Source organism: Ictidomys tridecemlineatus, chromosome 10 (genome assembly GCF_052094955.1).
Source record: "Ictidomys tridecemlineatus isolate mIctTri1 chromosome 10, mIctTri1.hap1, whole genome shotgun sequence".
Taxonomy (NCBI): domain Eukaryota; kingdom Metazoa; phylum Chordata; class Mammalia; order Rodentia; family Sciuridae; genus Ictidomys; species Ictidomys tridecemlineatus.
In genome coordinates, this window is record NC_135486.1 from 105310066 (window position 1) to 105336442 (window position 26377).

At 43.3% G+C, this 26377-nt stretch overlaps 2 protein-coding genes across 2 annotated transcripts in view; both read left to right on the forward strand.

The window, feature by feature from the left end:
- The first annotated feature begins 23 nt into the window (after positions 1 to 23).
- Positions 24 to 23508, forward strand: Eif3b (eukaryotic translation initiation factor 3 subunit B). The gene is made up of 19 exons (XM_005340837.5): positions 24 to 641; positions 5787 to 5979; positions 7915 to 8034; positions 8348 to 8405; positions 8713 to 8841; positions 9277 to 9434; positions 11967 to 12098; positions 12180 to 12246; positions 12671 to 12717; positions 13798 to 14008; positions 16060 to 16132; positions 17937 to 18059; positions 18855 to 18933; positions 19548 to 19686; positions 20958 to 21083; positions 21576 to 21653; positions 22074 to 22182; positions 22349 to 22467; positions 23012 to 23508. The coding sequence occupies exons 1-18, from the start codon at positions 179 to 181 to the stop codon at positions 22450 to 22452; spliced, it is 2409 nt and encodes an 802-aa protein (XP_005340894.2). The 5' UTR covers positions 24 to 178; the 3' UTR covers positions 22453 to 22467; positions 23012 to 23508.
- Positions 23509 to 24566: 1058 nt separating this feature from the next.
- LOC101968299 (kinesin-like protein KIF19) overlaps positions 24567 to 26377 on the forward strand; it is a 50451-nt gene continuing 48640 nt past the window's right edge. Inside the window, exon 1 of the mRNA XM_040277797.2 lies at positions 24567 to 25854. Coding sequence (XP_040133731.2) covers positions 25684 to 25854 — 171 coding nt within the window. The 5' untranslated portion in view covers positions 24567 to 25683. The remainder of the gene's footprint in view (positions 25855 to 26377) is intronic.

Below are 26377 nucleotides of genomic sequence, written 5' to 3' on the forward strand. Positions count from 1 at the left end.
CTTTCTCGGGTAACTGCGTTCCTCTCTGCTCGACACGAGGAACCACAGCGCGGGAGCCCCTCCGCTGTAGTTTGGTTGGGCCCCTGTCGTACGCACGTGGCTGGGCGCTAGCGGGCGCGCGGGGCGGCCTGGGAGTCGGAAGCGCGGCGCGGAGCCGGGAGAGGAGCAGCGCGGGCCCATGCAGGACGCGGAGAACGTGGCGGCGCCCGAGGCGGCCGAAGATCGGGCCGAGCCCGCGCGGCAGCAGCCGGCCGCCGAGCCGCCGCCGGAGGAAGAGCCGGCGGGGCCCGGCGCGCCCGAGGCGGCGCGGGTCGAGGACGCCGAGGAGGAGGCGGCGGCCGGGCCAGAGCCCGAGCTGAAGGCCCAGGCGGAGGAGGTGGTCCCCGGCCCGGCCGCGTCTCCGCCGCCCTCCCAGGAGCCCGCGCCGCAGGCCGAGCTTCCCGCCCCCGCGCAGGGCTCTGCCTTGGCGGAGCAGGTCAGCGACCCGCCTGCCGATGGCCCGGCTCATGCGTCGGCAGAGGAGACTGGCGGACCCGAGGGCAGCGCGGCCGAGGCCGAGCCGCGCGTGGTGGAGAACGGCGAGGCGGATGAGCCCTCCTTCAGCGACCCCGAGGACTTCGTGGACGACGTGAGCGAGGAAGGTGAGGCGCGTGAGCATGGCGGAACCTTCTGGCTGGTTCCCCTGCCTGGGCACAAATCCGGTGAGGGTGTGCTCGAAATTCAGCCAGACCGGGAGGGGTGCCCTCCTGCAGCTGCTGTTGCTGCGTGCAGCGGGTGTCTGGACCCTGCTCTCTCCTCTCCAGACGAGGGTCAGAGAGCTCTTAGGAGCTCGGTGTGAATGAGTAGTACCAGCTGGGGGGCAGAGCCTAGCAGAATGCACCCATTTCCGGGCCCAGGACCCTGGAGCTGACCAACCAGATCTGAGCCGGCCGAAACGAAGGGATAGGTGCTGCAGAACTTGGTGCAGTGTTGTTCTATTAATTCCTTAATAGAACAGTGCCAGGCAGAACCTGCCAAGTTCTCATCTTCTTTTTTTAAGTCTACAGAGCAGACCATTACTTTTTCAGATTTAATGGCATTTAAATATTTTTAAGCGGCTCTCAGTTACTGTCATCATTGTTTTACAGTTTTTTGATATAAAAATATTTTAGCATGAGGAGCAGAGTAAACACCACGTACTATGATATAAAGACTGTGAGCATCTATTCTGCCACTTTTCCCTGAGGAAGTGTTTCCCTTCAGGTAAACTAGGTTACTAGGATTAATTATAACCGGACTCTTTGTCCAGACCTGTGATTTCTTTAACACCCCAACCCCCCCCCCAATATTCTTATTTATTTATTATGTGGTGTTGAGGATCAAACCCATTGCCATCAAGCGTGGAAGCTCCACCTCTAAGCTACAACCCCAGCCTCTAACACACCAGTTTTGTTTTTAATTTTTCTTAGTTATACATGGAAACAATATCTTTATTTTGTTTATTTTTATGTAGTGCTGAGGATTGAACCCAGTGCCTCACATGGGCAAGGCAAATGCTAGGCCACTGAGCCACAATCCTAGCCCTGTTTTGTTTTTTAATCTAACTTTTGTTTATAGGCTCATTTTGAACCCTTGGCTATTTATTTTGCAGTTGAGTTTTTAAAAAATCATTCTTTAAGACCACCACTCACAGGGGTCTTAAAGGAGGGGTGTGTGTGCGCGCGCGCGTGGGCGTGCCTACGCCCCCTAACATCATAAGGTCAACCAGGCTGGGTAAAATCCTAGTGGGTTTCTGGGAGCCTGTATGATCCTGATGTTGCAATGTGGTCCATAGGGAAGGGAGGCTGCTTGGTCCTGAGGAGCTATGTATTTTTTAGTGTATGTGTTCTTTAAAAAAAAAATATATATATATATATATATATATGTGTGTGTGTGTGTGTGTGTGTGTGTATATTTATGTTTGGTGTTGGTGCTATACCACTGAGCCACCCCCCTCCCCCAGTCTTAAGGCCGTAGACTGGGAAGGTAAGACCATAGAAGCATCTCCCTTTAAAAAAAATGGACTGTTTTTAGGAGGAGTAGTGCAGAGTTCTTTTTCTTTTTGAGACAGGGTCTCCTAAGTTGCCCAGACTGCCCTTGAATTTGGGATCCTCCTGCTTCTGCCTCCTGGATAGCTGGAATGACAGGCCTGTGCCTCAGCTGCAACACTGTTCCACAGTCACATTTTAATCTTTTTAAAAAATTAATCATTTTTTAATTTATGTTTTGGTGTTGAGGATTAAACCCAGGGGTGCTCAACCACTGAGTCATATCGCCAGCCCTTTTTCACTCTATAGAGACAGGGTCTCACTAAGTCACTTGCCGTCCTTCCCAGCCACTGGGATTATAGGCATGTGCCATCACACCTGGCTCATTCTTTAATTTTCATCTTCCATTCTGGCTAAAATTTGAGCCGCCTCTAGAGTTTGGCCATACAAAAATGTGAACAAAATCTCTTAACTTCTATTGTCATCTTCTTTGGTTCATGAAATATTATTTACCTGTATATTTGCTATTTAGTTTTGAAAATTGTTTCTTTTTTTCTGGAGCCAGATGGGGAATCTAAGAGCCAGGAGTAACCCAACAGTGATCAAGAGAGGTCTCCCATTGTGAAGTTACTGCATTTATTCCCTTCCTAAATACGGGCAGATTCTTATAGACTAGGTAGATGCTTTGAGCTTGTGGGAAGGAGGCATAGTTTGTAAAAGCTGAGGTTTTTATTATAAGCCTTGTAAGTTCAGATCCGGCTTAACAGGCCTCCTAATTGTATGGTGAGCATTGCTTTAAAAATAACCCAGAGATTTTACTACAGTGTCTTTTTTTTTTTTTTTTTAATTATTGCCATTTTAGGGCTGGAGCTGTGGCTCAGTTGGTAGAGTGCTTGCCTGGCATGTGTGAGGCCCTTGATTCAATCCTCAGCACTGCATTTAAATAAATAAATAGATAAATGATAAAAGATCCATTGACAACTGAAAAATATTTTAAAAATTATTGCCATTTTTATATTTATTCTCAGTGGTCTTTTTAATTCTGTTTTGAAACCATGATTGTGCTTGGTTCCACTACAGTTTCTACAGTGAAGATTTTTGAGATGCTGTTTCTCTGAGCTGCCTCTTTTCAGCTTTTTTTCCTTTTTGACTAGTCTTCATTTTTGAAATTCAGGTGGTGATTATTTTGGGGCCAGGGGTTGGTGGGAGGATACTGGGAATTGAACCTGGGTCCTGTGTGTGCTCTCACTGAGCTTCACACCCCCCATCAATTACTTTAACTTTTTTTGTGGAAAATTTAAAACATATACAGAAGCTGAGAGAATTCACCTTTAGCTTTTGAGAATGGAATGGAATATTTTATGACATCTGTCACTTTTAGCATGTTGAAATTCTTTTTCTGTGGGGTTACCAGGAATTGAACTCAGGGGCATTCAACCACTACACCACATCCCCGGTCCTATTTTATATTTTTTAAATTTAGAGACAGGGTCTCATTGAGTTGCTTAGTGCCTCACTTTTGCTGAGGCTGCTTTTTGAACCTCAGCCTCCTGAGCTGCTGGGATTATAGGTGTGCACCACTGTACCTAACTAGCATGTTGAGATTCTTGAGTATAATAATGAATTAGGGTATAGTGTTCAAACAACTGGAAATATGTATAAGAAGCCATTCTTCAATGATGTTTAAAATTACCTGGTAATCTCATTTTGACTGTATTTGCTGATGTGGTTTCATGTGATGAGTATGCTTTGATAGCAGCTTTAAAAGGTATCTTTATTTTCTAGCTCTTAGTAATTTACTACTTTTCAGGCACTCTACATAGGTTTAGTGCTTATATAGAATGCATATTAAAAATGTAGAATTTGGGCTGGGGATATAGCTCAGTGGTAGAGCCCTTACCTTCGGTTCAATCCCTAGGACCACAAAAAATAAATTTAAAAAATATGGGATTGGGCTGGGGATGTGGCTCAAGCGGTAGCGCGCTCGCCTGGCATGCGTGCGGCCCGGGTTCGATCCTCAGCACCACATACCAACAAAGATGTTGTGTCCGCCGAGAACTAAAAAATAAATATTAAAAAAAAAATTCTCTCTTTCTCTTAATCTCTCTCCTCTCTCACTCTCTCTTAAAAAAAATAAAAAATAAATAAAAAATATGGGATTTACTTTATTCCATCTGATACTCAGTTTTACTTCCCTTGTGCCCATCTCCAGCTGGAGGTCAGATATTTTTATTGATGCTGGAGCTTTATGGTCCAAAGGGCTCAGGACCAGAGACAAGAATCACACAAAATAACAGTTGGCAGTGCCCCAGGGTCATTGTGTCACCCACCAGTATGTGGGCTCCAGGCTGCTTTCTGGGACCTGTTTATTTCTCTCTTTGTTTTTTGGCCCTAATACTTTTTACACTCATTTTCTCTTCCGTTTCTTTTATTCTAGCTGGCCTTTTTATGGAAATGACAGTTCTTCAGCAGAAGTTTGAGAACTGAAGTTTTGGGGTTTAAATGCCTGTCTGCCTTAGTACTGTCTTCCAAGAGCCTATTGATATTGAAATAATAGGAAGTAGCATTTACTTTTACTCTCTGCCCTTGGTTCCTGGCATACAACTCTTAATAACCTTGGGATTGCCAATATATTTTTTGTATGCTATTAGGTGACTACTGGCTGGAGATTCCTGAGTAACTTTGAGGTGAGGATGCTGGTTGCTAGAGGAACAAACTATGTAATCATAGGGAGAAGGGCTGAAGGTTGAGTCCATTACTAGTGGCCAGTGACTTAAATCAGTCATGCAACATAAAGTGTTTTTTGGATTCTATGACAGCTCTAGCAGATAGTGCCTGGTGGTGGGCTGTGACTGGAGAGGCAAGATAGGCTTATCGAAACAGTCCCTGGCCTGTCTCCTTGTTGGATTCCCTGGTCTAAGACTGGATAGCTCACCTGCACAGGATAGTAGGCGCTGGTCTGGAACTGGAGGGTGGGAGGAAAGTGGGTGTTCTCCACACATTTATTTCTCTTTTTAATTATTCTCTTAGTTCACTAAAAAGATATTTCTTCCTCCCTAAATTTTCTAGTAATTTGTATTAACTAAAACAAAAGTATTGTGAATATTTCTAGCATCTCAATATTTGCGTATTTGCTAAACTCTAACATGAAAAACTTACTTTAGTGTCCTGCGTTGTTGACATTGTCATGGAATTTTGCCCAGTTATTGCTAGAAACCTTTTGAAATCTAGGGATCTAGTATTTGGTCTTCAAGTGTTCTGCCTTGTTTGCATTTTGCATTATTAAAAATTTTTTAAATTACTTTCAAGTCTTCATTATTGCCAGAATCAGAGGATAGATCTTGACTGTTTATAGTATGTACAGTTTTCTTGATTCTTCCATGTTTAAGTTTTTTTTTTGTTGTTGTTGTTGTTGTTTTTTGGTACCAGAGATTCAACACAGGGGTGCTCGACCACTGATCCACATCCCTAGCCCTATTTTGCATTTTATTTAGAGATAGGGTCTCAAGAGTTGCTTAGTGCCTCGCTTTTTGCTGAGGCTGGCTTTAAACTCTCCATCCTCCTGTCTCAGCCTTCTGAGCTGCTGGGATTATAGACATGAGCCACCAGGACTGGCTCATGTTTAAATCTTGAAGCGAACTGGGTCATGATTTCCTGTGTCATAGTAAAAGCATTTAAATTAGATCATTGATCCCCCTCCCCAAACTTGGCAGTCTTTTTAGTAAGCTAATGTATTTTTTGGTTTCAGAAAGTCATTTGACAATTCTTTTACTCACACAGAATTACTTGGTGATGTACTCAAAGATCGTCCCCAGGAAGCAGATGGAATCGATTCGGTGATTGTAGTGGACAATGTTCCTCAGGTGGGGCCTGACCGACTTGAGAAGCTCAAAAATGTCATCCACAAGATCTTTTCCAAGTTTGGGAAAATCACAAATGATTATTATCCTGAAGAGGATGGAAAGACAAAAGGGTAAGTCTGCACTCCTATCATTGAAATGCCATGTGTGTATTTTGGTGTCCACATGATTATAACCTGTTGTGGGAACTCACTGTGAATGCATGCTGCAATAGTGGGCATTCATTTATTTAGGCCACCCCCAGTTGGAAACTCTCAGAAGCTGGATTTTGGTCCTGGGGTCATCATGGAGGTAGAATGAACAAGGTGTCTATTGTGTTGGCTGCTGCCTTGGGAAGAGTCAGAGTCTGATGAGCTTGAAATTGTCCCCCACAGTAGTAACAGGGATAAGGGTTTGGCTGATCTGGATGCTGGCAGAGTGTCAAGAAAATTTTACATGTGGAGTTTTATGCTGATATCCTTTTATCCTACATTTTAATTTTTTTAAAGTTTTAGATGGACACAATACCTTCATTTATTTTTATGTGGTGCTGAGGATCGAACCCAGTGCCTCATGTGCCAGGCAAGTGCTCTGGCACTGAGCTACAACCCCAGCCTCTTATTCCACATTTAACATCTCTGAAATGGGGTGCTTCTTGCAATCTAGGTGAAATTGTTGCGTCTCTGCTTAATTAGCATTTATTAGTGTTACCAAAAAGTGGTATTTTTAAAAAAAATAACGGTAGTGCAATTGCTTTTTCTGTTCAGAAGTAGATCTTTCACGTTGATAAGTTATATTCTGATTCCTTTATGTTGTTTTTTATGTTGATGGGGCTAGAACCCAAGCCTTAAAGCACATTAGGTTAACACTGTGGGACTGACCTAGTCCTCCATATTGGCAAATTTTAAACATTGTGATACTGTTTTCTATTATGACTTTTCCTGTTTTTTTTAACACAGTGTTTTACCATTATAAAAGTCCCCTACCTGTAATCTGTGCAAGTGTGTGCCTCTCTGTTATACCCAGGAGTCAAGATTGTTGAGCTGTACAGAGTGCTTGCCCATGGTGCACTGGGTGATGTGCTGTGTATGGTCCAGTGTCTGCTGCCAACAGTTTTGGGTAGTTTGTTTACTGCCTCCCAGTCTTGTCAGAGCTTCTCCGTTAGTCTTTCATGTAAATGCCAGCTTTTGAGAGCACAGTCATCTCATGGGAATGAGAAGATGATAAAGTTGTTTTTAAGTAAAGTTTTGAAGTTTTTAAAACTACCTAGGATAGTTTGGTTCTGGAAAAAATATCCAGTAGAGGTGGTGCTGCTGACGTTTTACATTTTGGGAAGTAGGTTGAAGGATGACTTTTTTGACCAGGAGTTGCTGTGCTACAAGTTTTCTTAAAATGAACATCCTCTGAGGTCCTTTGTAACTTTGCATTTCATACATAATAGTAGACTTTAAAAAAAAAATTGTAGTTGTAGATGGACAGACTGCCTTTATTTTTTTGTGTGCGTGGTGCTGAGGATCAAACGCTAGGCAAGTGCTCTGCCACTGAGCTACAGCCCCAGCCTAATAGTAGACTTTTTTAACAGCTTTACTGAGATAGTTTATATCTAGTAAACCTACATCATTTTAAAGTATAAGATTTGGTAAGTTTTGACATAGCTGTACACATCATGACATCACCAAATGTTTCCTATATTCTTATTATCGTGTCTATAGCTTATAACCCCTAAAGTAGAAACTTTGAATCCTCTAGTTAGAATTTTCATTCTTCTTTGGGAAACTACTTGGCCTGTCAGTTGTACTTGGTTCTTGTTTGACTGCCTAGTGTTTTTTTATTTTTTAATTTTTTTTTTTACTGGGAATTGAATCCAGGGATGCTTTACCACTGAGCTACATCCCAGCTCTTTTTATTTTTTCAGTTTGAAACAGGGTCTTGCTAAGTTACTGAGGGCCTCACTATGTTGCTGCCTTCAAACTTGTGATCTTCCTCCTTTAGTCTTCCTAGTTGCTTGTGCCACAGTGTATGACTATAAAAGAGTGCACAAACTGAAATTGCTCTCTTTCACACTTCAGGTATATCTTCCTGGAATATGCGTCTCCTGCCCATGCTGTGGATGCTGTAAAAAACGCTGATGGTTATAAGCTTGATAAGCAGCACACATTCCGGGTTAACCTCTTCACCGATTTTGACAAGTAAGTTTAGACTTGACTGGGGGACATGGACATTGGTATGTGCTAGTGTGTGAGTGGTTACCCTTCCTCAGTGGGTGCTACTGCCTTTCAGACCATAGATGTCTTGTTGGTCAAACAAAATGACAGTCATGAGTCTCGGCCCCATGCTCTTGTCCAGCAGCTCCCCTAACCAGTCCTAATGCTAGCAGACACTTAATTCCTTCCCTACCTCTGGTGTGGGTTGGGAGGGGTGCAGCACTGCCTGGGCTTGCACTGTGTTCTCTAACCCTACCCAGTCGTCAGTGTGTGGTGCTCAGCAGTGTCTGTTCTTCAGGTATATGACGATCAGTGATGAATGGGATATTCCAGAGAAACAGCCTTTCAAAGACCTGGTAAGTTGTATAAAACCCATATCTAAATAGTTAAAAGGAATGCTGGATATTTTGATTTGAAGTTAGTTTTTCCTTGGCAGTTAAAGATGTTCACAGAGTTTGTTCTCTCTCTAGGAGTTAGAGTTATAAATGATATTTTTTCTTTGATTAAAAGTAATGCACCAGGGGTTGGGATTGTGGCCCAATTCTCAGCACTGCATATAAACAAATAAATAAATAAAGGTTCATCAATAACTAATAAAACATTTTAAAAAAAGTAATGCACTGTTATTAAATCCCTCCTTTTTTTTTTTTTTTTTTTTTTAAGGGAAACTTACGTTACTGGCTGGAAGAGGCAGAATGTAGAGATCAATACAGTGTGATTTTTGAGAGTGGAGACCGGACTTCAATATTCTGGAATGATGTGAAGGACCCTGTCTCAATTGAAGAAAGAGCGGTGTGTATTTGCAGCCCATGGGTCGGTAGTTATTTTGCAATTCCTTAACAAAGTAGAACTTTGTTTCCATTAGAAAGTAACAAAAGAGCTAGGTGCAATGGAGTACATCGGTAATCTCAGGAGGCTCAAGAGACTGAAGCAGGAGGATTACAAATTCAAAGCCACCCTCAGCAACCTAGGGAGACACTTTCTTTTAAAAAAAAAAAAAAAATGAAAATAAGAGCTAGGGATGTGGCTCAGTTGTTGAGCGCCCCTGAGTTCAATTCCCAGTACTGGGGAAAAAAAAAGAAAAAGAAAAATTAACAGAAAAGCATGTGTGTTTTATTTTCCTTTGAGATAACTCTTTTGAGAACAGCTTCTTTTATTCTTCTTCCAGCTTTGAAATGAGTCCTGAGAAGTATATGGTAGATTCACTGACCCTACCTTTTTCCACAGAGATGGACAGAGACATATGTGCGTTGGTCTCCAAAGGGCACCTACCTGGCAACCTTTCATCAGAGAGGCATTGCTCTTTGGGGTGGAGAGAAATTCAAGCAAATCCAGAGATTCAGTCACCCAGGGGTTCAGCTCATTGACTTCTCACCTTGTGAAAGGTAAGCTGGTAGCCTTGTTAGCAGCCTTCTATGGTTAATTTTTTTTGTACCTGGAATTGAACCCCGTGGTGCTTAACCACTGAGCCACATCCCTATTCCTTTTTATTTTGATAGGATCTCACTAAGTTGCTTGCTAAATTGTGTGGCTAGCCTTGAACTTGTAATCCTCTTGCCTCAGCCTTCTGAGTTGCTGGGATTAAAGGCATGAACCACCATGCCAATCTCTAGGGATAATTTTTTTGCAGGGGGCAAAATTTTTTTTTTTTACCAGGGATTGAACTCAGGGGCGCTCGACCATTGAGCCCCATCCCTAGCCTTATTTTGTATTTTATTTAGAGTCAGGGTCTCACTGAGTTGCTTAGTGCCTTGCCATTGCTGAGGCTGGCTTTGAACTCGAGATTCTCCTGTCTCAGCCTCCCAAGCTGCTGGGATTACAGGTGTGTGCCAACGCACTCTACTCTAGAGATAATTTTTAAAACCTTTTTATCTTGTGGTAATTTCAAACTTAAAAGGAAAATTGTGAGAAGAATACAAAGAACTTCCATGAACTTTTTCTACTGAAATTCTTCAGTTAGCGTTCTGTTACTATTGCTTTGTCATTTTCTCTGTGTGTGTTGTAAAACTTTTTTTACTTGAGCTTTTTGGGAACATAGCAGTGTGTGTAGTTTAGCATTATGTAGTTTCCCCTTAAATGTAGTTTCACATTATTACAGTTTTATTTTCTTATTACTATCTTATTTATAAATTAAACATCATAGATATGTGGCATAGAAAAGATAAACAAGTATATGTGGTTTGGTATGAGGCGTTAGACATAGTTGCAAACTCTGTACCTAGGCCTGGTTAAGATGTAAATGTTGTGTATGGTAGTTGTGACTCTGAAGACATCTTTCCCTGTCTTTTGATTTTCATATTGACTTTTTAAGACAGAATCAGATATCCTTAAAACTCTTTTTTTTTTTTTAAGAGAGAATTTTAATATTTATTTTTTAGTTTTTGGCGGACACAACATCTTTGTTTGTATGTGGTGCTGAGGATCGAACCCGGGCCACACGCATGCCAGGCGAGTGTGCTACTGCTTGAGCCACATCCCCAGCCCCCTAAAAACTCTTTATGTTCTGGACCAGTCTGATTATTTGAGGCATCATTTAACTTATTCAGTCTTATGGTTTTTGTAAGCTAAATTCTGGTGGATATTTCTTAAAATTGATATAATAGTTTTTATGTAGTGTATTTGGAGCACCCAATTAATTCCTAACCATTTTATTTATGTCTGGTACAAAGTAATCGATGTGTCTCATTTCAGCAGCAGTATGTTAAAACTCATAGAGACACTTAGCCTGAGACATACAGGCATACCAGGATTTATCTACTGTGAAGCCTTTCTCAGTTCCTTCAGGCAGCTAGTTCCACTTGTATTCCTGTAACTTGTCACATTAAGTTATAATTGATTTGTTTACACATTTGTCTAGATCTGCTTGAACAGAGTCTGGGATTTCTCATTCATTATTGGTGAAATGCTTGGATGGTTGGATTCTTTGATTATATAAATTGCAGTAGGAAAAGTCTATTTTTAGTTAAGGGCTTTATCAGTTGCTGTAGTTTAAGGACAGTCTAAAAGATCCAAATAGGGAATTTCATACCTGGTGGTAAAGGTGACTCAAGCTGTGATTTTTAAATTTTTTATTTATTTTAAATTTTTTTAGTTGTAGTTGGACACAGTATCTTTATTTTATTTATTTTTATGTGATGCTGAGGATCGAACCCAGTGCATCATTCTTGTGTGGCAGTCACTCTACCACTGAGCTACAACCGAAACCTTCAAGCTGTCATTTTTAATTTGGCTGATTAATCTGGTGTTAGAGCCACACCAGGAAAAGATTCAGTCATTGAAAGCCCTGAAGAAACTGTTTGCCCTGCCTTTCTCAGTCTGCTTGCTTCTGCTTTTCTGCTGCACATTGTGAAGAGGGGGCAGTCTGGTTAGGAAATCTGCACTATGTGTGAACAGGGACCAGGTGTTAGGTAAATAGTTGATGTTTCCCTTTGGAGGTATACTTGATTTCCTTTGTAGGTATATTTGATTTTTGGATCCTGTGTCCATCTGTTCTGCTTAACAGTGGTAAAGATGCTGTGAGAATCGCCCACTGCTCCTTTTCTGGGCCAACCTACTCACGCAGACTCTCATTTGGGGTGTGTGTAGTCTACCCTGTGCTGATCTTGGTGGAGACCCCATTCTTGGGGACTCTTGCACCACCCTGGTATTGAGAGTGGATGAATGCCTCACACCTGCTCAGGCTGGTTTCTCTCCCACCTTTGAGAATGCTTTTTGAGGGATCAGAGAGAGAGCATTCTAGGGGAACATGGTATGTGGGAACAGTGCTGATCCCTCAAGTCTTGACTGCTTGTTTTGGGTGTTCTATGCCTGTGACTTACTATAGCTGTCTGTGCTGGAGCTCAGCCTTCAGCCCCCACCAAGGGGAATCACATTCATTGTACACCAAGTCACAACTTCACTGTCTCCTTCTCTTTCAGATACCTGGTGACTTTTAGCCCACTGATGGACACTCAGGATGACCCTCAGGCCATAATTATCTGGGACATCCTTACTGGGCACAAAAAAAGAGGATTTCACTGTGAAAGCTCAGCCCATTGGCCTATTTTTAAGTGAGTAGATCAGAGCAGTAAACTGTGTGTAGCTGTTTCTTTTTTCATTAAGGTAGCCTGGCACTTCTTTTTTCTTCTTAGGTGGAGCCATGATGGTAAATTCTTTGCAAGAATGACGCTCGATACCCTTAGCATCTATGAAACTCCTGTGAGTGATTTTAAGGATCTCAAAGACAGACTAAGGTGTCTGTTGCTTATAGTTGTCAGTACTCTTGCTCAAGGATATAATGCTTTTCCTTAATCTGGTGTAGTGAAGGGAAGGTGGGGCTCGACACACACCGGGTGCAGGTGCTGTACTCTCCCAGTTTCTCATGTTCTGGGTGGAGCTCTTGAATGTTTTCTGCCTTGAATTGTGTGCTTTAGGCAGTGGCTTTGGAAGTGTGTGTTTCACTTTTGGGTAGCGGGGAGGTGGTTTTGCCCTCTTTACCTATTATCCTTGGTGCTTATACTGTTCCCCAGGTAGACTCAGTGGGTACTCATTCCCTTTTTAAATAATTACATGTACTATTGAGACATTGGCATGATCTAATTCAATTGTAATCCTCATTGGTTATTTTTTTTTTTTTGGGCAGTCAATGGGTCTTTTGGACAAGAAGAGTTTGAAGATTTCTGGAATAAAGTAAGTAAAAATTTATGTTAGATTGGTATAAATGTGCTCTGGCTGCTCTAATAAAACATCATAGAGTAGGTGACTTCAACAGAACTGTATTTTTCTCAGTTCTGGAGTCTGAGATAAGGGACCTACAGATTTGGTGTGGGTGAGGGCTTCCTCAAAGGTGAATGTCTACTCCCTAACCTCGAATTATGAAAGGGTACTAAGCTAATTCACTAGGGCCCCAGCCTCATGACTCATGTCTTGGGCTGTACCTGTTTTTGAACTGGAGACTCTTCAGGTACGGAGGCTTCAGCTTCTTACAGATGAGCATTGGATGAAAGATCTTCCCTATTGGTCCAGTGATCTGGGAAGTGGGAGTGGTTAGGCACCAGTGAACCACATCGTGTTCTCATTGTCATGGACAAGCATTTATGTTTTTATTCATCCGAATGCTCTTGCCACTGTAAACTACCCCTAGTCCAAGGATGTTGATATATCTTACTCCTTTTGTGTTTCCATTCTTTGGTATAATTTGGGTTTATAATTAATAATGAAATCAGGACCTGGCTCCCAATAAATATAAAACAGGATTTTGCACATAAAAAGATGTTCTTCAATATAGAGGAATTCACAGATTGTTTGTTAAAAATAGCCACTTTATGGGGAAATTTATAGGGTGGAGGGATTTACACCAATTCTTCAAGTTTTGACTTGAGTGCTTTCCCCTTTTGCACCCTAATTAACCTTTAAATTTCATGTAGCTAGATCCATTATCCTAAAATTAATTTTACTTGCCTTGTAGCAGCAGTACTTGGTGACTAAGAGTGTGGGAGTCAAGCTCCTATGTGACACTGAGTAGGATTAGTAACATCTGTTTTTCTTACAGTCAAAATGAGTGTAACAAAGCCTCAGGGTTATAAGGACAGCTAGACTTCACACAGAGTACCTGCAACAGTCTGGAATGTGCTGTGTATGGTGAACTAGGTATCAGATTAGCTGGTCCATATGCTAGTGTAGCTTTTACAGAGTGAGTTCTGTTCTTTCCTTTTTCAGTTTTATAATAATTTAGTTTTTGTATAACATTTTATTTTCTTTGTCCTGTAGAGACTTTTCTTGGTCTCCTGGTGGTAACATAATAGCCTTTTGGGTCCCTGAAGACAAAGACATTCCAGCCAGGGTAACCCTGATGCAGCTTCCTACCAGACAAGAGATCCGAGTTAGGAATTTGTTTAATGTTGTGGACTGCAAGCTGCATTGGCAAAAAAATGGAGATTATTTGTGTGTTAAAGTAGATAGAACTCCAAAAGGAACCCAGGTAAGTGGACATCAGAGGGAATAGGTTGTTCCTTATACTTGGTTGTAAACTAGTTGGTCTTTTTTTTGGAGGATGTTAGTGGAATTTTTTATTGTTTAGATTTTGGGATTATTTTCAGCCCCACTTCATACTGAAAGTAGTTAGCTGACATACTTTAGTAAGAACTCTTTGACACAGTCTACCTGAGAAATATAACTGACACAGTCTACCTGAGAAATATAACTTCTTTTCTCCATGAAATAACTTTCTGGTCTGTATTTATTGTCTTTGACATGGAAACTCTGAGGAGATGGAGGTTTTAGTGTTTTGGTTTTTTGTATCAGGGATTGAACCCAGGGGTACTTAACAACTGAGCCACCTCTCTTGTCAACCCTTTTTAAATTGTATTTTGAGACAGGGTCTCATTAAATTACTTAGGGCCTTGCTAAATTGCTGAGACTGGCTTTGAACTCATGATTCACCTGCCCTCAGCCTCTCAAGTTGCTGACATTACTGGCATGTGCCACTGTGCCCAGTGAGGCTTTATTCTTTTAAGCCTGTTCTGTTTTATTTTTAAATACAGAAAACATTTTCTTTACATAGTTCCATACCCAGATTTTTTATTTGTACCATTTTATTATTTGCCTTATCAAATAAATTACCTGAATTTTCCTTTTAGTGGAATTATTCACCTTCCCTTTCCATTAATTTCACTAGTAGTTGAATAACTATTTAAAACATTGTATTGCTTATTTTATTGTTTTGAGGGCAACATTTGTTTTCATGAATCATGTAATCAATATTCAAGGTAGTTCTCCTTTAATGAGACATAGAATCTTATCCTCATATAAGATAAGATTGGCTAGGCATGCCTGAGTAACTGTAATTCAGGAGAATATCAGATTTCTAGGAAGGACAATAATGGAATTAGAAAAGAGTTCACAAAATGTCAGTAATGATAATGTCTTGGAGAAGGTTGTATATGAGATTTGAATTAGGAAAAAATAATCTCTTTAATATACAAGAAACAAATTTGATAAAACCATCTGGATTATAGGAAAGTTGTAGCTTTTTTATTCGTTATTACCCATATGATAGTAAAGGGGGGGTAGTTGTAAGTTAGTTAGAATGAGGAAATATTTAGTACACATTTGGAACTTCTTTGCCTGAGAGAGTGTACTGTCTGAAAGTATAAAAGAGGATCAACAAAAGCTTGAATAAATCCATGAATGACAGACATGGTTGGGTATGAAGGCCAAGTTCAGGGCGTGCTCCTCATCTCTGAGCCTTGAAGTAGCAAAAGGTCACCATCAAAGTCATTAATTTTTTTTTTCTTAAGGTGCAGTTAACACGATACATGATAAAACTCACCTTTTAGTGGTAAGCCAGTTCAGTGGCTTTTAGTATATTTACAAGGTCATATAGCCACCACTGTTAATTCTAGACCATTTTCTTCACTCAGAAGAGAAACTCTGTATCCATTAGCAGTTACTCTCCATATCCCTCCTCACTCAGGACATCTGGTAATCTACCTTCTGGCTCTATGGATTTTCCTATTTTGGATACTTTCCACAGTCTGTCACATCTTTTATTTCACATCTTCACAGTTCATCCATTTTGGCATATGTAAGCATCCATTCTTGTTTATGACTGAATAATTCTTCTTTCATGTACACTTTTGGATGTTGGCTGTGGTGAGTAGTGTAGTGCCCTGTTTTTGGACATACTGCTGCTTAAAGATCGGTGCAGATTGTTCCACTGTATCAATGTAATTTGGTCTCTGTTAATGGACCTTAAAGGGCACTTGGGAACTTCTTTAAACAAGCCACAGTGAGTATAGTTCAGGGTAGTTAGAGTCAGCACAGGTCTCCACTGTTCTCTGCTGCATTTGTGCCAATTTATACTCATAAGCATCAGGCAGCCTTCTTCACGGGAGAATTTTAATCCCATCAGTTGTTTGGGCGTGGTTTACTAGTTGTAAGAATTTATTCTTTTATTAAATTCTTTAAGTCTTTTCTCCTTTCAATTTCCAGAATGTCACCCCTCCCTTTTTTTTTTTTTTTTTAAATCAGGGTGTTGTCACAAATTTTGAAATCTTCCGAATGAGAGAGAAACAGGTACCAGTGGATGTGGTTGAGATGAAGGGTAAGCTTCATTTTATTGTCTTCTGGTGGGATGGGCCTCCTCCTGTACTGTTTTGCTCTTGACTTCTGCAGCGTTCAGCTGACCCCCTAAACAATTGTAAAGAGTGTACTTGCTCTGTGAACAGCAATCTCTAGACCTGAGCACGTGGAATTGCAGTGGCTTTTGTCTTATTCAACAAAAAACAGCCTTTAGGTTTTATAAATGCTGGTTAAAGTTGCCCCACTTTTTCCCCTCACACCTCTGTGATCTGTAGCACAGGAGCCAGGAGGTGTAGTTGTTTTCATACTTAGAAGAGAACGTGTGAAGAATGGGTTTTCATTCCACATTTAAGACGAATCACAAGTGGTGTCTCAGAAAATAAAAGTAGTTCTTGATCTAACAAGAGGCAAGCCTTTTTTGTTTTTGTTTTTTGAAACCTTAAAGAATATATATGTATCTGATTTCTTGAATGAGTTTCCTTTTTACTTTTTGGTGTAAAAAGGGTCACTTTACCATGGAGTTATACCTCCAGTCTTCTGTTTTTATTTTTACTTTTTTTATGTGGTGGTGCTGGGGATTAAACCTAGGGCCTTGTTTATTCGAGGCAAGCACTCTACCAGTTGAGCTTATCCCCAGCCCTATTTTTAATTTCGAAACTGGGTCTCACTAAGTTTCTGAGGCTGTTCTTGAACTTGTGATATTTACAAAACTAACTTTATTTCCCTTGCTTAAGATTTGACGTTTGAGGGCTGGAGTTGTGGCTCAGTGGTAAAGTGCTTGCCTTGCATGAGCAAGGCCCTGAGTTCAATCCTCAGCACCACATAAAAATAAATAAATAAATAAATAAATAAATAAATAAATAAATATTGTGTTCATCTACAACTAAAAAATATTTTTAAAAAATGATTAAACGTTTGACTCATGTGTGTATCTTTGTGTGTATACTGTGGTCTCTGAGGTTGCGAGCAGCAATAGTCAAAATAAGGAATCTAACATAAATTCCCACTGTGTATGTTCCCAGTGAATAATTATCCATGTTTCACTGTTAATGAAAACCTGGCTTGTAATAGGGTTCTTTACTGTCACGTACAGTGCTGTTTTTGCCTTTGGGAAATTACTATGTGTTCTGTTTTGTTGTTATTGTTCTTCCATGAACAAAAGGAGAAAATACAGAAATGAGAAAATGGTGAAATGTGGCCATTGTGTCAGGGCAGAAAAGTCATAAGATTCTGCTGCAGGGGACTGGGGTTGTAGTTCAGTGGTAGATCACTTACCTTGCATGCATGAGGCACTGGGTTTGAATCTTACCACATAAAAATTAATAAATAAAGATATTGTTTCCATCTACAACTAAAAAAAAAATGATTCTGTTGCAGGTCTAGCATTGAGTATAGGAAGGGAGTGTCCTCAGGCCCACCAGACTTGGCCAGATCACTGTGGGTGTGACTCTTAGGAAAGCAAGAGCTTCTGGGATGGAGGATGAGTTTCACCTAAAGCATCTCATGCAAATTAGATCAGTTTCTTTTGTCGCTTATGATGAAGTCTTGTGTTGCCCAGGGTGGCCTGGAACTCCTGGGCTCAAGTGACCTTTTTGCCTCAGCCTTAGAGTGCTGGGCTCCAGGCATGCACCACTGGGTTCAGCCAAGTCTGTTGCTTTCAGCTTCTGTAATAGTTGCCTTTTCTTGCTGTCACTTGTTCTGTGGGCCTTTTAGTAAATTTTAAGAACTTTGGGGGCTTTTAATCTGGTTGAATAGTGAACATCTTAACTGATTAGAATGTTCTCGTAAATGATCACAAAGGATGCTAACTTTTTTATTGATTATAGAAACCATCATAGCCTTTGCCTGGGAACCTAATGGCAGCAAGTTTGCTGTGTTACATGGAGAAGCTCCACGGATATCTGTCTCTTTCTACCATGTGAAGAGCAATGGGAAGATTGAGCTCATCAGTAAGTGGCCTGGCCCATCTTGGGCCTCCTTTCCTTGACAGATGAGCGTAGGTGATAGGATTTGGTTTTTGCCAAGAGTGAGTGGTGTACTGAACTGGGCACACTTCTGAGCAGGCCTGAGTTTGATGTAAATAAGGCAGCCATGGTTCAGGTGATGTGCATTTATTAGTAAGGCTGAGAGTCTTCATGGGAGGGAACTTCATGACCACAGAGCCTAAGCTTCTGTGCCCTGGCTTTTTTTATAACTTGGGTTTTCTCAAACCCCATCTTCTTTCATTGGTCTGAGTGAAGTTATATTTTGTCCTTTTATAGCTGGGTGTTTCGGGGGGGTGGGGGGGTCACTTGATTGCATACATGTGCATGTCACTTGGCCTTCGGGGTCCTTCTGACCCAAGGCCTGTCATGTCTCTGATCACCTGATGGGTACCATGATCCGGAATGATGAATATTTTCAATAAGGGCAATTTTTTGTCGAATTGCCTGCTGAAATTTTAAAAAAAAATTTTACACACATATAATTTTTATATATGTATATAATGTTCTATGTATAATGTTCTACACCTAAAAAGAACTCTTGTGCTCTTTTTCTTCTTTTTTTTAAAGTATAGATCGCATTTTAGATGTACCTAAATGATGGATTTTCTAAAATTGTTTTTCAGAGATGACCAAATGGTATGATGTGTGTGTGAATTCTGTATGAGTCCGTTTTTATCAGACCTAGCCTAGAGCAGTAATGATGTATCTGGGCTATAGAACCATGCATAGGCTCCTCATTGGCACCTCCTTTCCTTTCAGAAGTGTTCGACAAACAGCAGGCAAACACGATCTTCTGGAGCCCCCAGGGGCAGTTCGTTGTGCTGGCTGGTCTGAGGAGGTGGGTCCTGGTTTTGTATCTGCACCCTGACCCAGGTCTGTGGGTTGTAGCAGGCTCTATGTCCCTTGTCTCTTGCTTAAGAGATGAAATGCTATCTTTGAATTGTGTCACTGTCACAAACTTGGGTGAGATCAGGCAGATTTTATGGATGGGTATGAACATCCTTCTGTGATTGAGCAAGGGACCTTCCCAGCAATCCAGTTACCCTCATGTGAAGTCCCACATCTTCTAGCATGACTGCTATTTAATTAGATAGCTGTGAGATTATCTTTTAGCAATGAGAACTTTTCAGTGTCTCTTTTCCCTCACTTCCCTACCATACCAGTTGAATATTTAGAAATAGTAAAGATATTTAGCATTTTACACCTCAGTTAAAATGAACATCAGTTTGTTGCTTAATTCCCTTGCTATTGCAAAGAGTAGTTGTTACTCCACTTTGGGAGGCGTGGTTAACCTTGGTGCACTTCTTTTCAGAAACAGTAGCATAATGCCCCACAACCAGCAGTGGTCAGTTGGCTTCTGGTCTCTGCATATTGCCCTGGCCCTCATGCCCCTCAGAGCAAGAAAGTGGGAATGAATATATGGAGCCTGACTGCTGTGTGTTGTCTCTGCAGTATGAATGGTGCCTTAGCATTTGTCGACACTTCGGACTGTACTGTCATGAACATTGCAGAGCACTACATGGCCTCTGACGTTGAGTGGGATCCAACTGGGCGCTATGTGGTCACTTCTGTGTCCTGGTGGAGCCATAAGGTAGGGGCTGTGAAGCCTCAGCAGGAGAACCAAACTGACTGTTTGGGGACCTTAAAAAAAAAGAGCGTTGTGCCTTTCCCATCCCATCAGAGAACATTGGCATTCTTAATTTTTTAATTTTTTTTTAATGTTCTTTGTAGTTGTATATGGACACAATATCTTTATTTTTTGTTTATTTATATGTGGTGCTGAGGATCGAACCCAGGGCCTCAGATGTGTGAGGCAAGCACTCTACCACTGAGCCACAACCCCAGTCCCTTCTGTTCTGTCTTTGACAAAAGAGCTAAGGTTGGTGTCAGTGAAAGGAGAATTCAGGGATTGTAGAAAAGGTGGAGCCTGGCACAGGAGCAACATCTGGGGAGAGTCATATCCTAGGCCTGGGATTCTGGAGAAGGGTGAGATTGTGTTACTCACACGCCTTTTGGGGGAGAGTAGTATGGAGGTACATCCCAGCTGAGCAGTTTCCTCTGGAGTCTCACAAAAGATTCATAACCTGAGGACTTTTCAAGGGAGTGTTTCTCCCTGCAGGGCCAGTCTGCAAGAGTTCAAGTACATCTCCCCACCTCAAGTTCATTGTGCCAGGTCTTCCAAGAACTTCTCTTTGTATTTAATGAGTCTCTTGTTGGTGTATGAACATCTGACCTGATCGTCGCAGATGGAACCTTTGTCATCAAATGGGGTGATTCTGTTTAGTGAGGCAACAAACTGGTAGGAACACCAACTTCCCAGATCTCTCTGGGAACAGTGTCTTGAGTCACAGTCTCTGTGTTTAGATTAGAGTGCCTGGTCAAGGCCCATGTCCAGACCTGTTCAGCTGTCACCACAATAAGGCCTACCTTCACACCTACTTAAGATCCTTATAAACTGCTGGCCACTGTTCTGGATAACTCACTTAGCTAAAGAGTAATGAGGCAGTGAGGAGTCATACCAACACATGAGCTAAGACACTGCATCCTGCATTAAGGAATGAAAAGACAATGTGGCTGGTGGTAGGTGACTTGCATTCTGGGGCAAGTTCCTTATTGCAGTAGGAATAAACAGGCTTATGCTTTCCTAAGTACTCTATAAGCTGTGTTCTGCGGTTCATCTGTCTCGTTTGTTCACTGTCTTGGTTACCCCTGCTGAGGGGCCCTTGTTTTTTTCCCTATTGGATCTCAGATACCCAGAATGTCATTGTGCAGCTGCCAAGGTTGCTATTATGTGCAGTGAAGGTTCCAGGGTCTTTTGTCTCCCTGCTGGAGCAGTGACTCACAGCACACACTGTGTTGTAGGTGGACAACGCTTACTGGCTGTGGACATTCCAAGGACGCCTTCTGCAGAAGAATAATAAAGATCGCTTCTGCCAGCTGCTGTGGAGACCACGGCCCCCCACACTTCTCAGCCAGGAACAGATAAAGGTGTGGGGTCTCTTGAGCTTCAATGGAAGCAGTGTGGCCTTGTTTTTTCCCCATGATTGTGGAGGGTAGAAACAGGATATTTCTGGACAGGCCTTTGAAGAGATTCAAGAAGAGTGGGGACTAAATGGAAAAGAATAGTTTCAGGATTCTCAACATAAATTTTCGGGTTGTTTAAGGAAATTCCGCATTAGCTGGAAGGGGTGAACAGAAATGCTAGGAGCTGTTAACAATCTGTATGGGATTAGGAGAAACACATCTGGGATTTACATAATTGTTAAGTGGGTCAGTGGTATTAGACCAACACTAAAGAGAATAGAAATCCCAGGAAAAAGTCACTCAGAATGAAGTGAAAGGGAAACCATGGTGTTCCTCGTTGCCCCAGGTGACTCGCTCTAAAATCACTGAGCGTTGTTTCATGTTGGCAAATTTGAAGGCTGCGTTTGTAGTTCTTGCTTTAAATGTTAAACCCTGAGTGACGTGTTTTTGTTTCAGCAAATTAAAAAGGATCTGAAAAAATACTCCAAGATCTTTGAACAGAAGGACCGTCTGAGCCAGTCGAAAGCATCAAAGGTAAGCCTCACTCTGAAAACTGAGGGGAATGCCAAAACTGCCATGGCACTGGAGAACCAGTGTGGGTATAGGGGAGGGTGTGCTACTAGTCTCCATGGGACAGATGGGGGCGCTGCTCCTTCCCCGGACCATTGACCTGTTCTAGGGCAAGGCAAGGGGGTAGGCCAGCAGCATTGGGTTTGGTGTCCACCTTGACCCTGTTGCTGGCTACTTTTTCAAATATAGGGTCGGGAGAGGGTCAGGAAGAACACTGAGAACTGACATATTCCTTGCGGGAAGAGTTCTGTGTAAATGGAGTGGTGGGTACATCGCTCAGTAGGATGCAGGCTGCTTGTGGCAGAAAGCTTTCACTTAGGTTAAACAAAAGCACATGAAGATGAGTTATGTTAATTCTGTGACTTTCCATTTACCTGTACTTAGGAATTGGTGGAGAGGAGGAGAACCATGATGGAAGATTTCCGGAAATACCGAAAAACGGCTCAAGAACTCTACATGAAGCAGAAAAATGAACGTCTAGAACTGAGAGGAGGTAACAAAGGTTCTGAGGGTGTCCAGCAGTGGAGAGGGCTTCCCAGCCCATGGGTGGTGCGACTCCTTAGTGCAGTGCCTCTCTCCTACGCCAGGCTGTGGCTGTAGCTTCCGCAGCTGCCGGTGAGCATCTATGATCCAAGGGTCAGCACACTTTGTCCTCTCAGGGGTGGACACTGACGAGCTGGACAGCAACGTGGATGATTGGGAAGAGGAGACCATTGAGTTCTTTGTCACTGAGGAGGTGATTCCTCTTGGGAACCAGGAGTGACCTGAGCACTGTGTGGTAAGACTGTCCTTGCTGTTTTGTTGCCCCATGTTAGAAAATGTTGTGTTGAAGGTGGGTGGAGTGGGCCTCAGGGTCAGCCAAGACTGTGTGTGTGGAATGTGAAGAGCAAGTTCAGAGCTGCTCTAGGGACCTGACAGAACACCTGGTGAGTTAGGAGAAGATGTCATGAGACACCTTGCATTATGAATGAGGTTGATGGGAAGAGACAGAAGTCCAGCCTGACCATCTCTGGAGGGCTTTGCTAGTGGACAGCCTCAGGGTGCCCACAGGAAGAAGAGTTGGGCACAGCAGCTGACTCCCTATGTCAGTCACTGTCAGTTCTGAGACAAAACTGCTTAGTGACTGTCTCTTGTCCTCACTTCATGGCTGTCTAGGGGCAGGAGTACTAAGCCACACAGTTCCTTTGTGCTTGGGTGCTTTGTGGCTACCTGCGGTGGGCCATGGACTCAAAGGATGGTGTTTGCGCTGGGAGCTACCAAGGGGCCTGCTTGGCCAGGAGGGCAGCGGCACCTCCTGTGGTTCACCTGTCCCTTTGTTGCAGCATCACCACATCGTGCCCTGAAGCGGAGGCCATCCTTTTGCAGAAAGCCTGCACAACTCTGAATCTGCACCTGTGCTCTCTCTCACTCTGGGCTGTGAACGCACCTGGGATTCTTCCATCCTGACACTTTTTTGTGCCTTTAAACCCCTGGTGTGCACAGTGGGGAGGTTTCGAGGCACTGCTTTGGTTTTTCTCATCTGGATTTGTCAACCACCAATGGTTGCCGAGCAAGACTCGCAGCAGTGCTCCTGTCGTCTCCTCTCCTCCTGCGGTGGTGTTCCAGGGGTTCCACCTGCTGCTGAGCTGAGTTTTAGTTCAAGGACTCACTATTCTCTATGTGGGCCAGTGTTGGGTGCGTCCTGGTGACTGGCAGGGAGACAGCATACTGCCTGTGTCCCACCAAGCTCAGAGGTGCCATGGCCGTGGACTCCGTGGTGCAGGTGTGGCAGGTTCTCTCAGCAGGTTGAATGTGGAAATAAAGCAACCCTGTATGAAAACGCTGTCTTTTCTCCTCTTTGCATGTAGGTAAGCGCCTTGACTCTGGTGCCTCTGTTCCCCTTCTCCCAGGACTAAGGGTCTGTAGCCAGGCCTGGTGCCCGCAGGGGAGCTGGCAGTCAGTCACTTCACACATACACTTCGCTTGCAGGGATCCTGATGGCAGCTCGGAGAACCCAGCCTCCCACCCATTCTGCTGCCTTTGCAGCCATGAGTTGGTTCAGTGGGTCCAAAATAGTTTCTTCATTCTATGGAAAAAAAAAAAGTGCATGTCATTTCTGAGAACCCTTTAGTCTTTCTGGAGTTAGAAAGTTTGTATTGAATGCATCAGTTCAGCCACTGTGATGTCGTCACAATATTTACTTTTACTATTGAGAAGGGAGTGAACAGATCCCTGTGGCTTTAGTCATTTTCTCTGTAGTGTCTTGCCACCCATCTGTGCCTTGTGATATTGCATTCTCTCCCCCCTCCTTCCCTGCATCTCACAGAGCCTAAAGTTATGCTAAAATAGCAGGACACATGGGAGGGGCTTTCTAGGATCCACAGCCATGCAACATCTGCAAATCTAAGGCATGCTTGAGATGGCAGGATAGGCTGATCTACAGGCAGGGACAGAGGCCAAGTACTGCCCTTGAGACACTCAGTTGGCCCCTGAGAGGTTGCTGCCTGGTCCCAAGCTCCTAGCTGAGTGTCCTCAGGAGTGAGGCTGTGCCCCAAGCTTATCTGGCCTGTCATGGAGGCTCCAGGGTGACTGACTGGGTTTCCCTGGGGCATGGAAGGGGCTTTGTACCTTTCCTTTCTTGTGAGACTTCCTCTCCAGGTGTCTCTAGATTCTGTCACTGTTATAGTCCTGCCATGTCTCGCCCCTCAGCACCCATTTTTATAGTATTCCTGTTCACTCTCAGTGCTTCAAACTCTAGAATGCTCTTTTCTAATTTCATGGCAATGAGAAGGCGGCACACTGTTCTATCATTAACAGGTTTTTAACAACTTTTAAAAGTTTTTTCACTGTTTTAATTTGTAATTGTTTTACATGATTTATAAATAAAAGGATTTCTGAAACACTGGTGCTGGCTCTTCTGAAGTAGAGATGGAATTCCCAGGATGACAATTTTTAGGGGAAGTTAACTGATCGTCCCAGAGCCAGAGGAGGGGGTGTCCCCATTGCTTGGGGGCTGTTGGGTGGGCCTGGGCTCTTTGAAACCTTGTCTTGGTCCTGTCTCTATGAAGCAAAGAGTGCTTTGTTCTATTGATCAGCTGGGGCTTTTACTTCCAGGGCAGATAAGCTTGGGGCACAGCAGAGGTTGGGAGACTTAGCTTTTAAAGGGTTGCTGTCCCTCCCTCAAGGGAGGGTATCTGGATACCAAGAAGAGGAGAGGAAAATGACCAAGTGTGAACTGTGCCCTCGCATGAGCCATCCAGTGGTTTTCCAAAAGCAGCACAGTGGTTTATGGAGCAGGAGGGCCTGAGAGCTCCTGGTGAGCTTAAGGGATTGATTAGCTGGGGCTCACATCTGCCAACTGCCCAGCTCTAGTTGGGATCCTGGAGGGGGCTCAGACTTGGGTTTCACAGGCTCTGGCTTTGTGTGACTTCATCAGCACACAAGGGTACTGTCCTGTTTGTAGCGCATCTCTGACTTTGGGCTGGGTCTTCCTGCAACCCCGCTGCCTGCATGGCCTGACAAGTGCAGTCTGCTGCACTAGGTAGGTTCATAGGCAGTGCCTTCCCTAGGGACTACAGTGGAAAAGTTGAGCACAGTGTATAAGCAACGAATACAAGCTGAGCAGCCTCTAATCAGGCCCTGGATGTGCAGATGAACAATGTGGGAGGAGAGTCATGTGGAAAAAGGCATTTACAGTGTGGTTATTTCCTTTAGCTGTTGCTGGTTGTCCCTTGGATGAGAAAGCCCCAAGATGACCATGATCTGCTGCACTGAGGCAGCCCCTGAGGTGGGCTACGGCTCCTGTGTTCAGGGTGGGGAGAAGGGAACTCTACAAAGAGCAGGTGCAGGCCCTGTGACAGGCTCACCATAGACCAGTAAGACCCATGGACATGGGATTGCTATGGCATTAGGTGGTACACAGATAGGAATCCTGTGCTGACTTCCAGTTACTGGCTCATGTGCTCCTGTCTTGGTCTTGGAGAGTTTCTTAAGCATCACCCCTGGGACCCAGCTGATGTCATGGGGCAGGGCGGGGCCGAGTTTAGACTGTAGCTGGCTTTGCTTCTGCCAGGATAACGGCCAGACCCTGTTCTGCAGCATGCCTTCCCACCAGGTTGCTGGCCCTTCCCCAGCCCAGGGTAGCCCAGCCTTGAGGGAGATGGAGCCCAAGGACCAGCAGCTCATGGTAAGCACCCCTCTCTCACCCTTTGTGTCCCCTACCCTCCCAGTTCTCACTTCCCTTACACTCTGAACCTACCACCCTGGGACAATCGCTTAACAGCTGTCTCATGTCCAGGGCCCCACCTCTGCTCCGCCAGAGACCTAGCGACCCCGTGCCCTCCTCACCATGTCTCCAGACTCCTTACCCCCTGCCCTGTGACCCTCCCTCCCCAGGGAACTTGGGACCTGGACCAGGACTCAGATGGGGGCAGGACTGTGCTCCTCAACCCCTACATAGTCCCTATCCAGACCCATCTGTTAAGTGACTTGACCTCAGCTTTTCTGACTTTGGGGAAACTAAAACCAGGGACTGGCCCCAAGTGTGGACTGGTAAACGAGAGACCAGTGATATTGGCCCCAGTTCATATATAGTCTAATTCCAGCCATCTTCCATTTGGGAAGTAGGTGGTTTTTTTTTTTTAGTTGTTCATGACCTTTATTTTATTTATTTATTTGTGGTGCTGAGAATCGAACCCAGTGCCTCACAC

What these genes read in the sequence shown, in the direction of transcription:
- Eif3b (XM_005340837.5), top strand. Translation starts at nt 179, where the DNA reads ATGCAGGACGCGGAGAACGTGGCGGCGCCCGAGGCGGCCGAAGATCGG. An exon ending in TTAGCATCTATGAAACTCCT is followed by an intron (nt 12,247 to 12,670) that starts GTGAGTGATTTT and finishes TTTTTTGGGCAG; the next exon opens with TCAATGGGTCTTTTGGACAA. An exon ending in TGGGAAGATTGAGCTCATCA is followed by an intron (nt 18,060 to 18,854) that starts GTAAGTGGCCTG and finishes CTTTCCTTTCAG; the next exon opens with AAGTGTTCGACAAACAGCAG.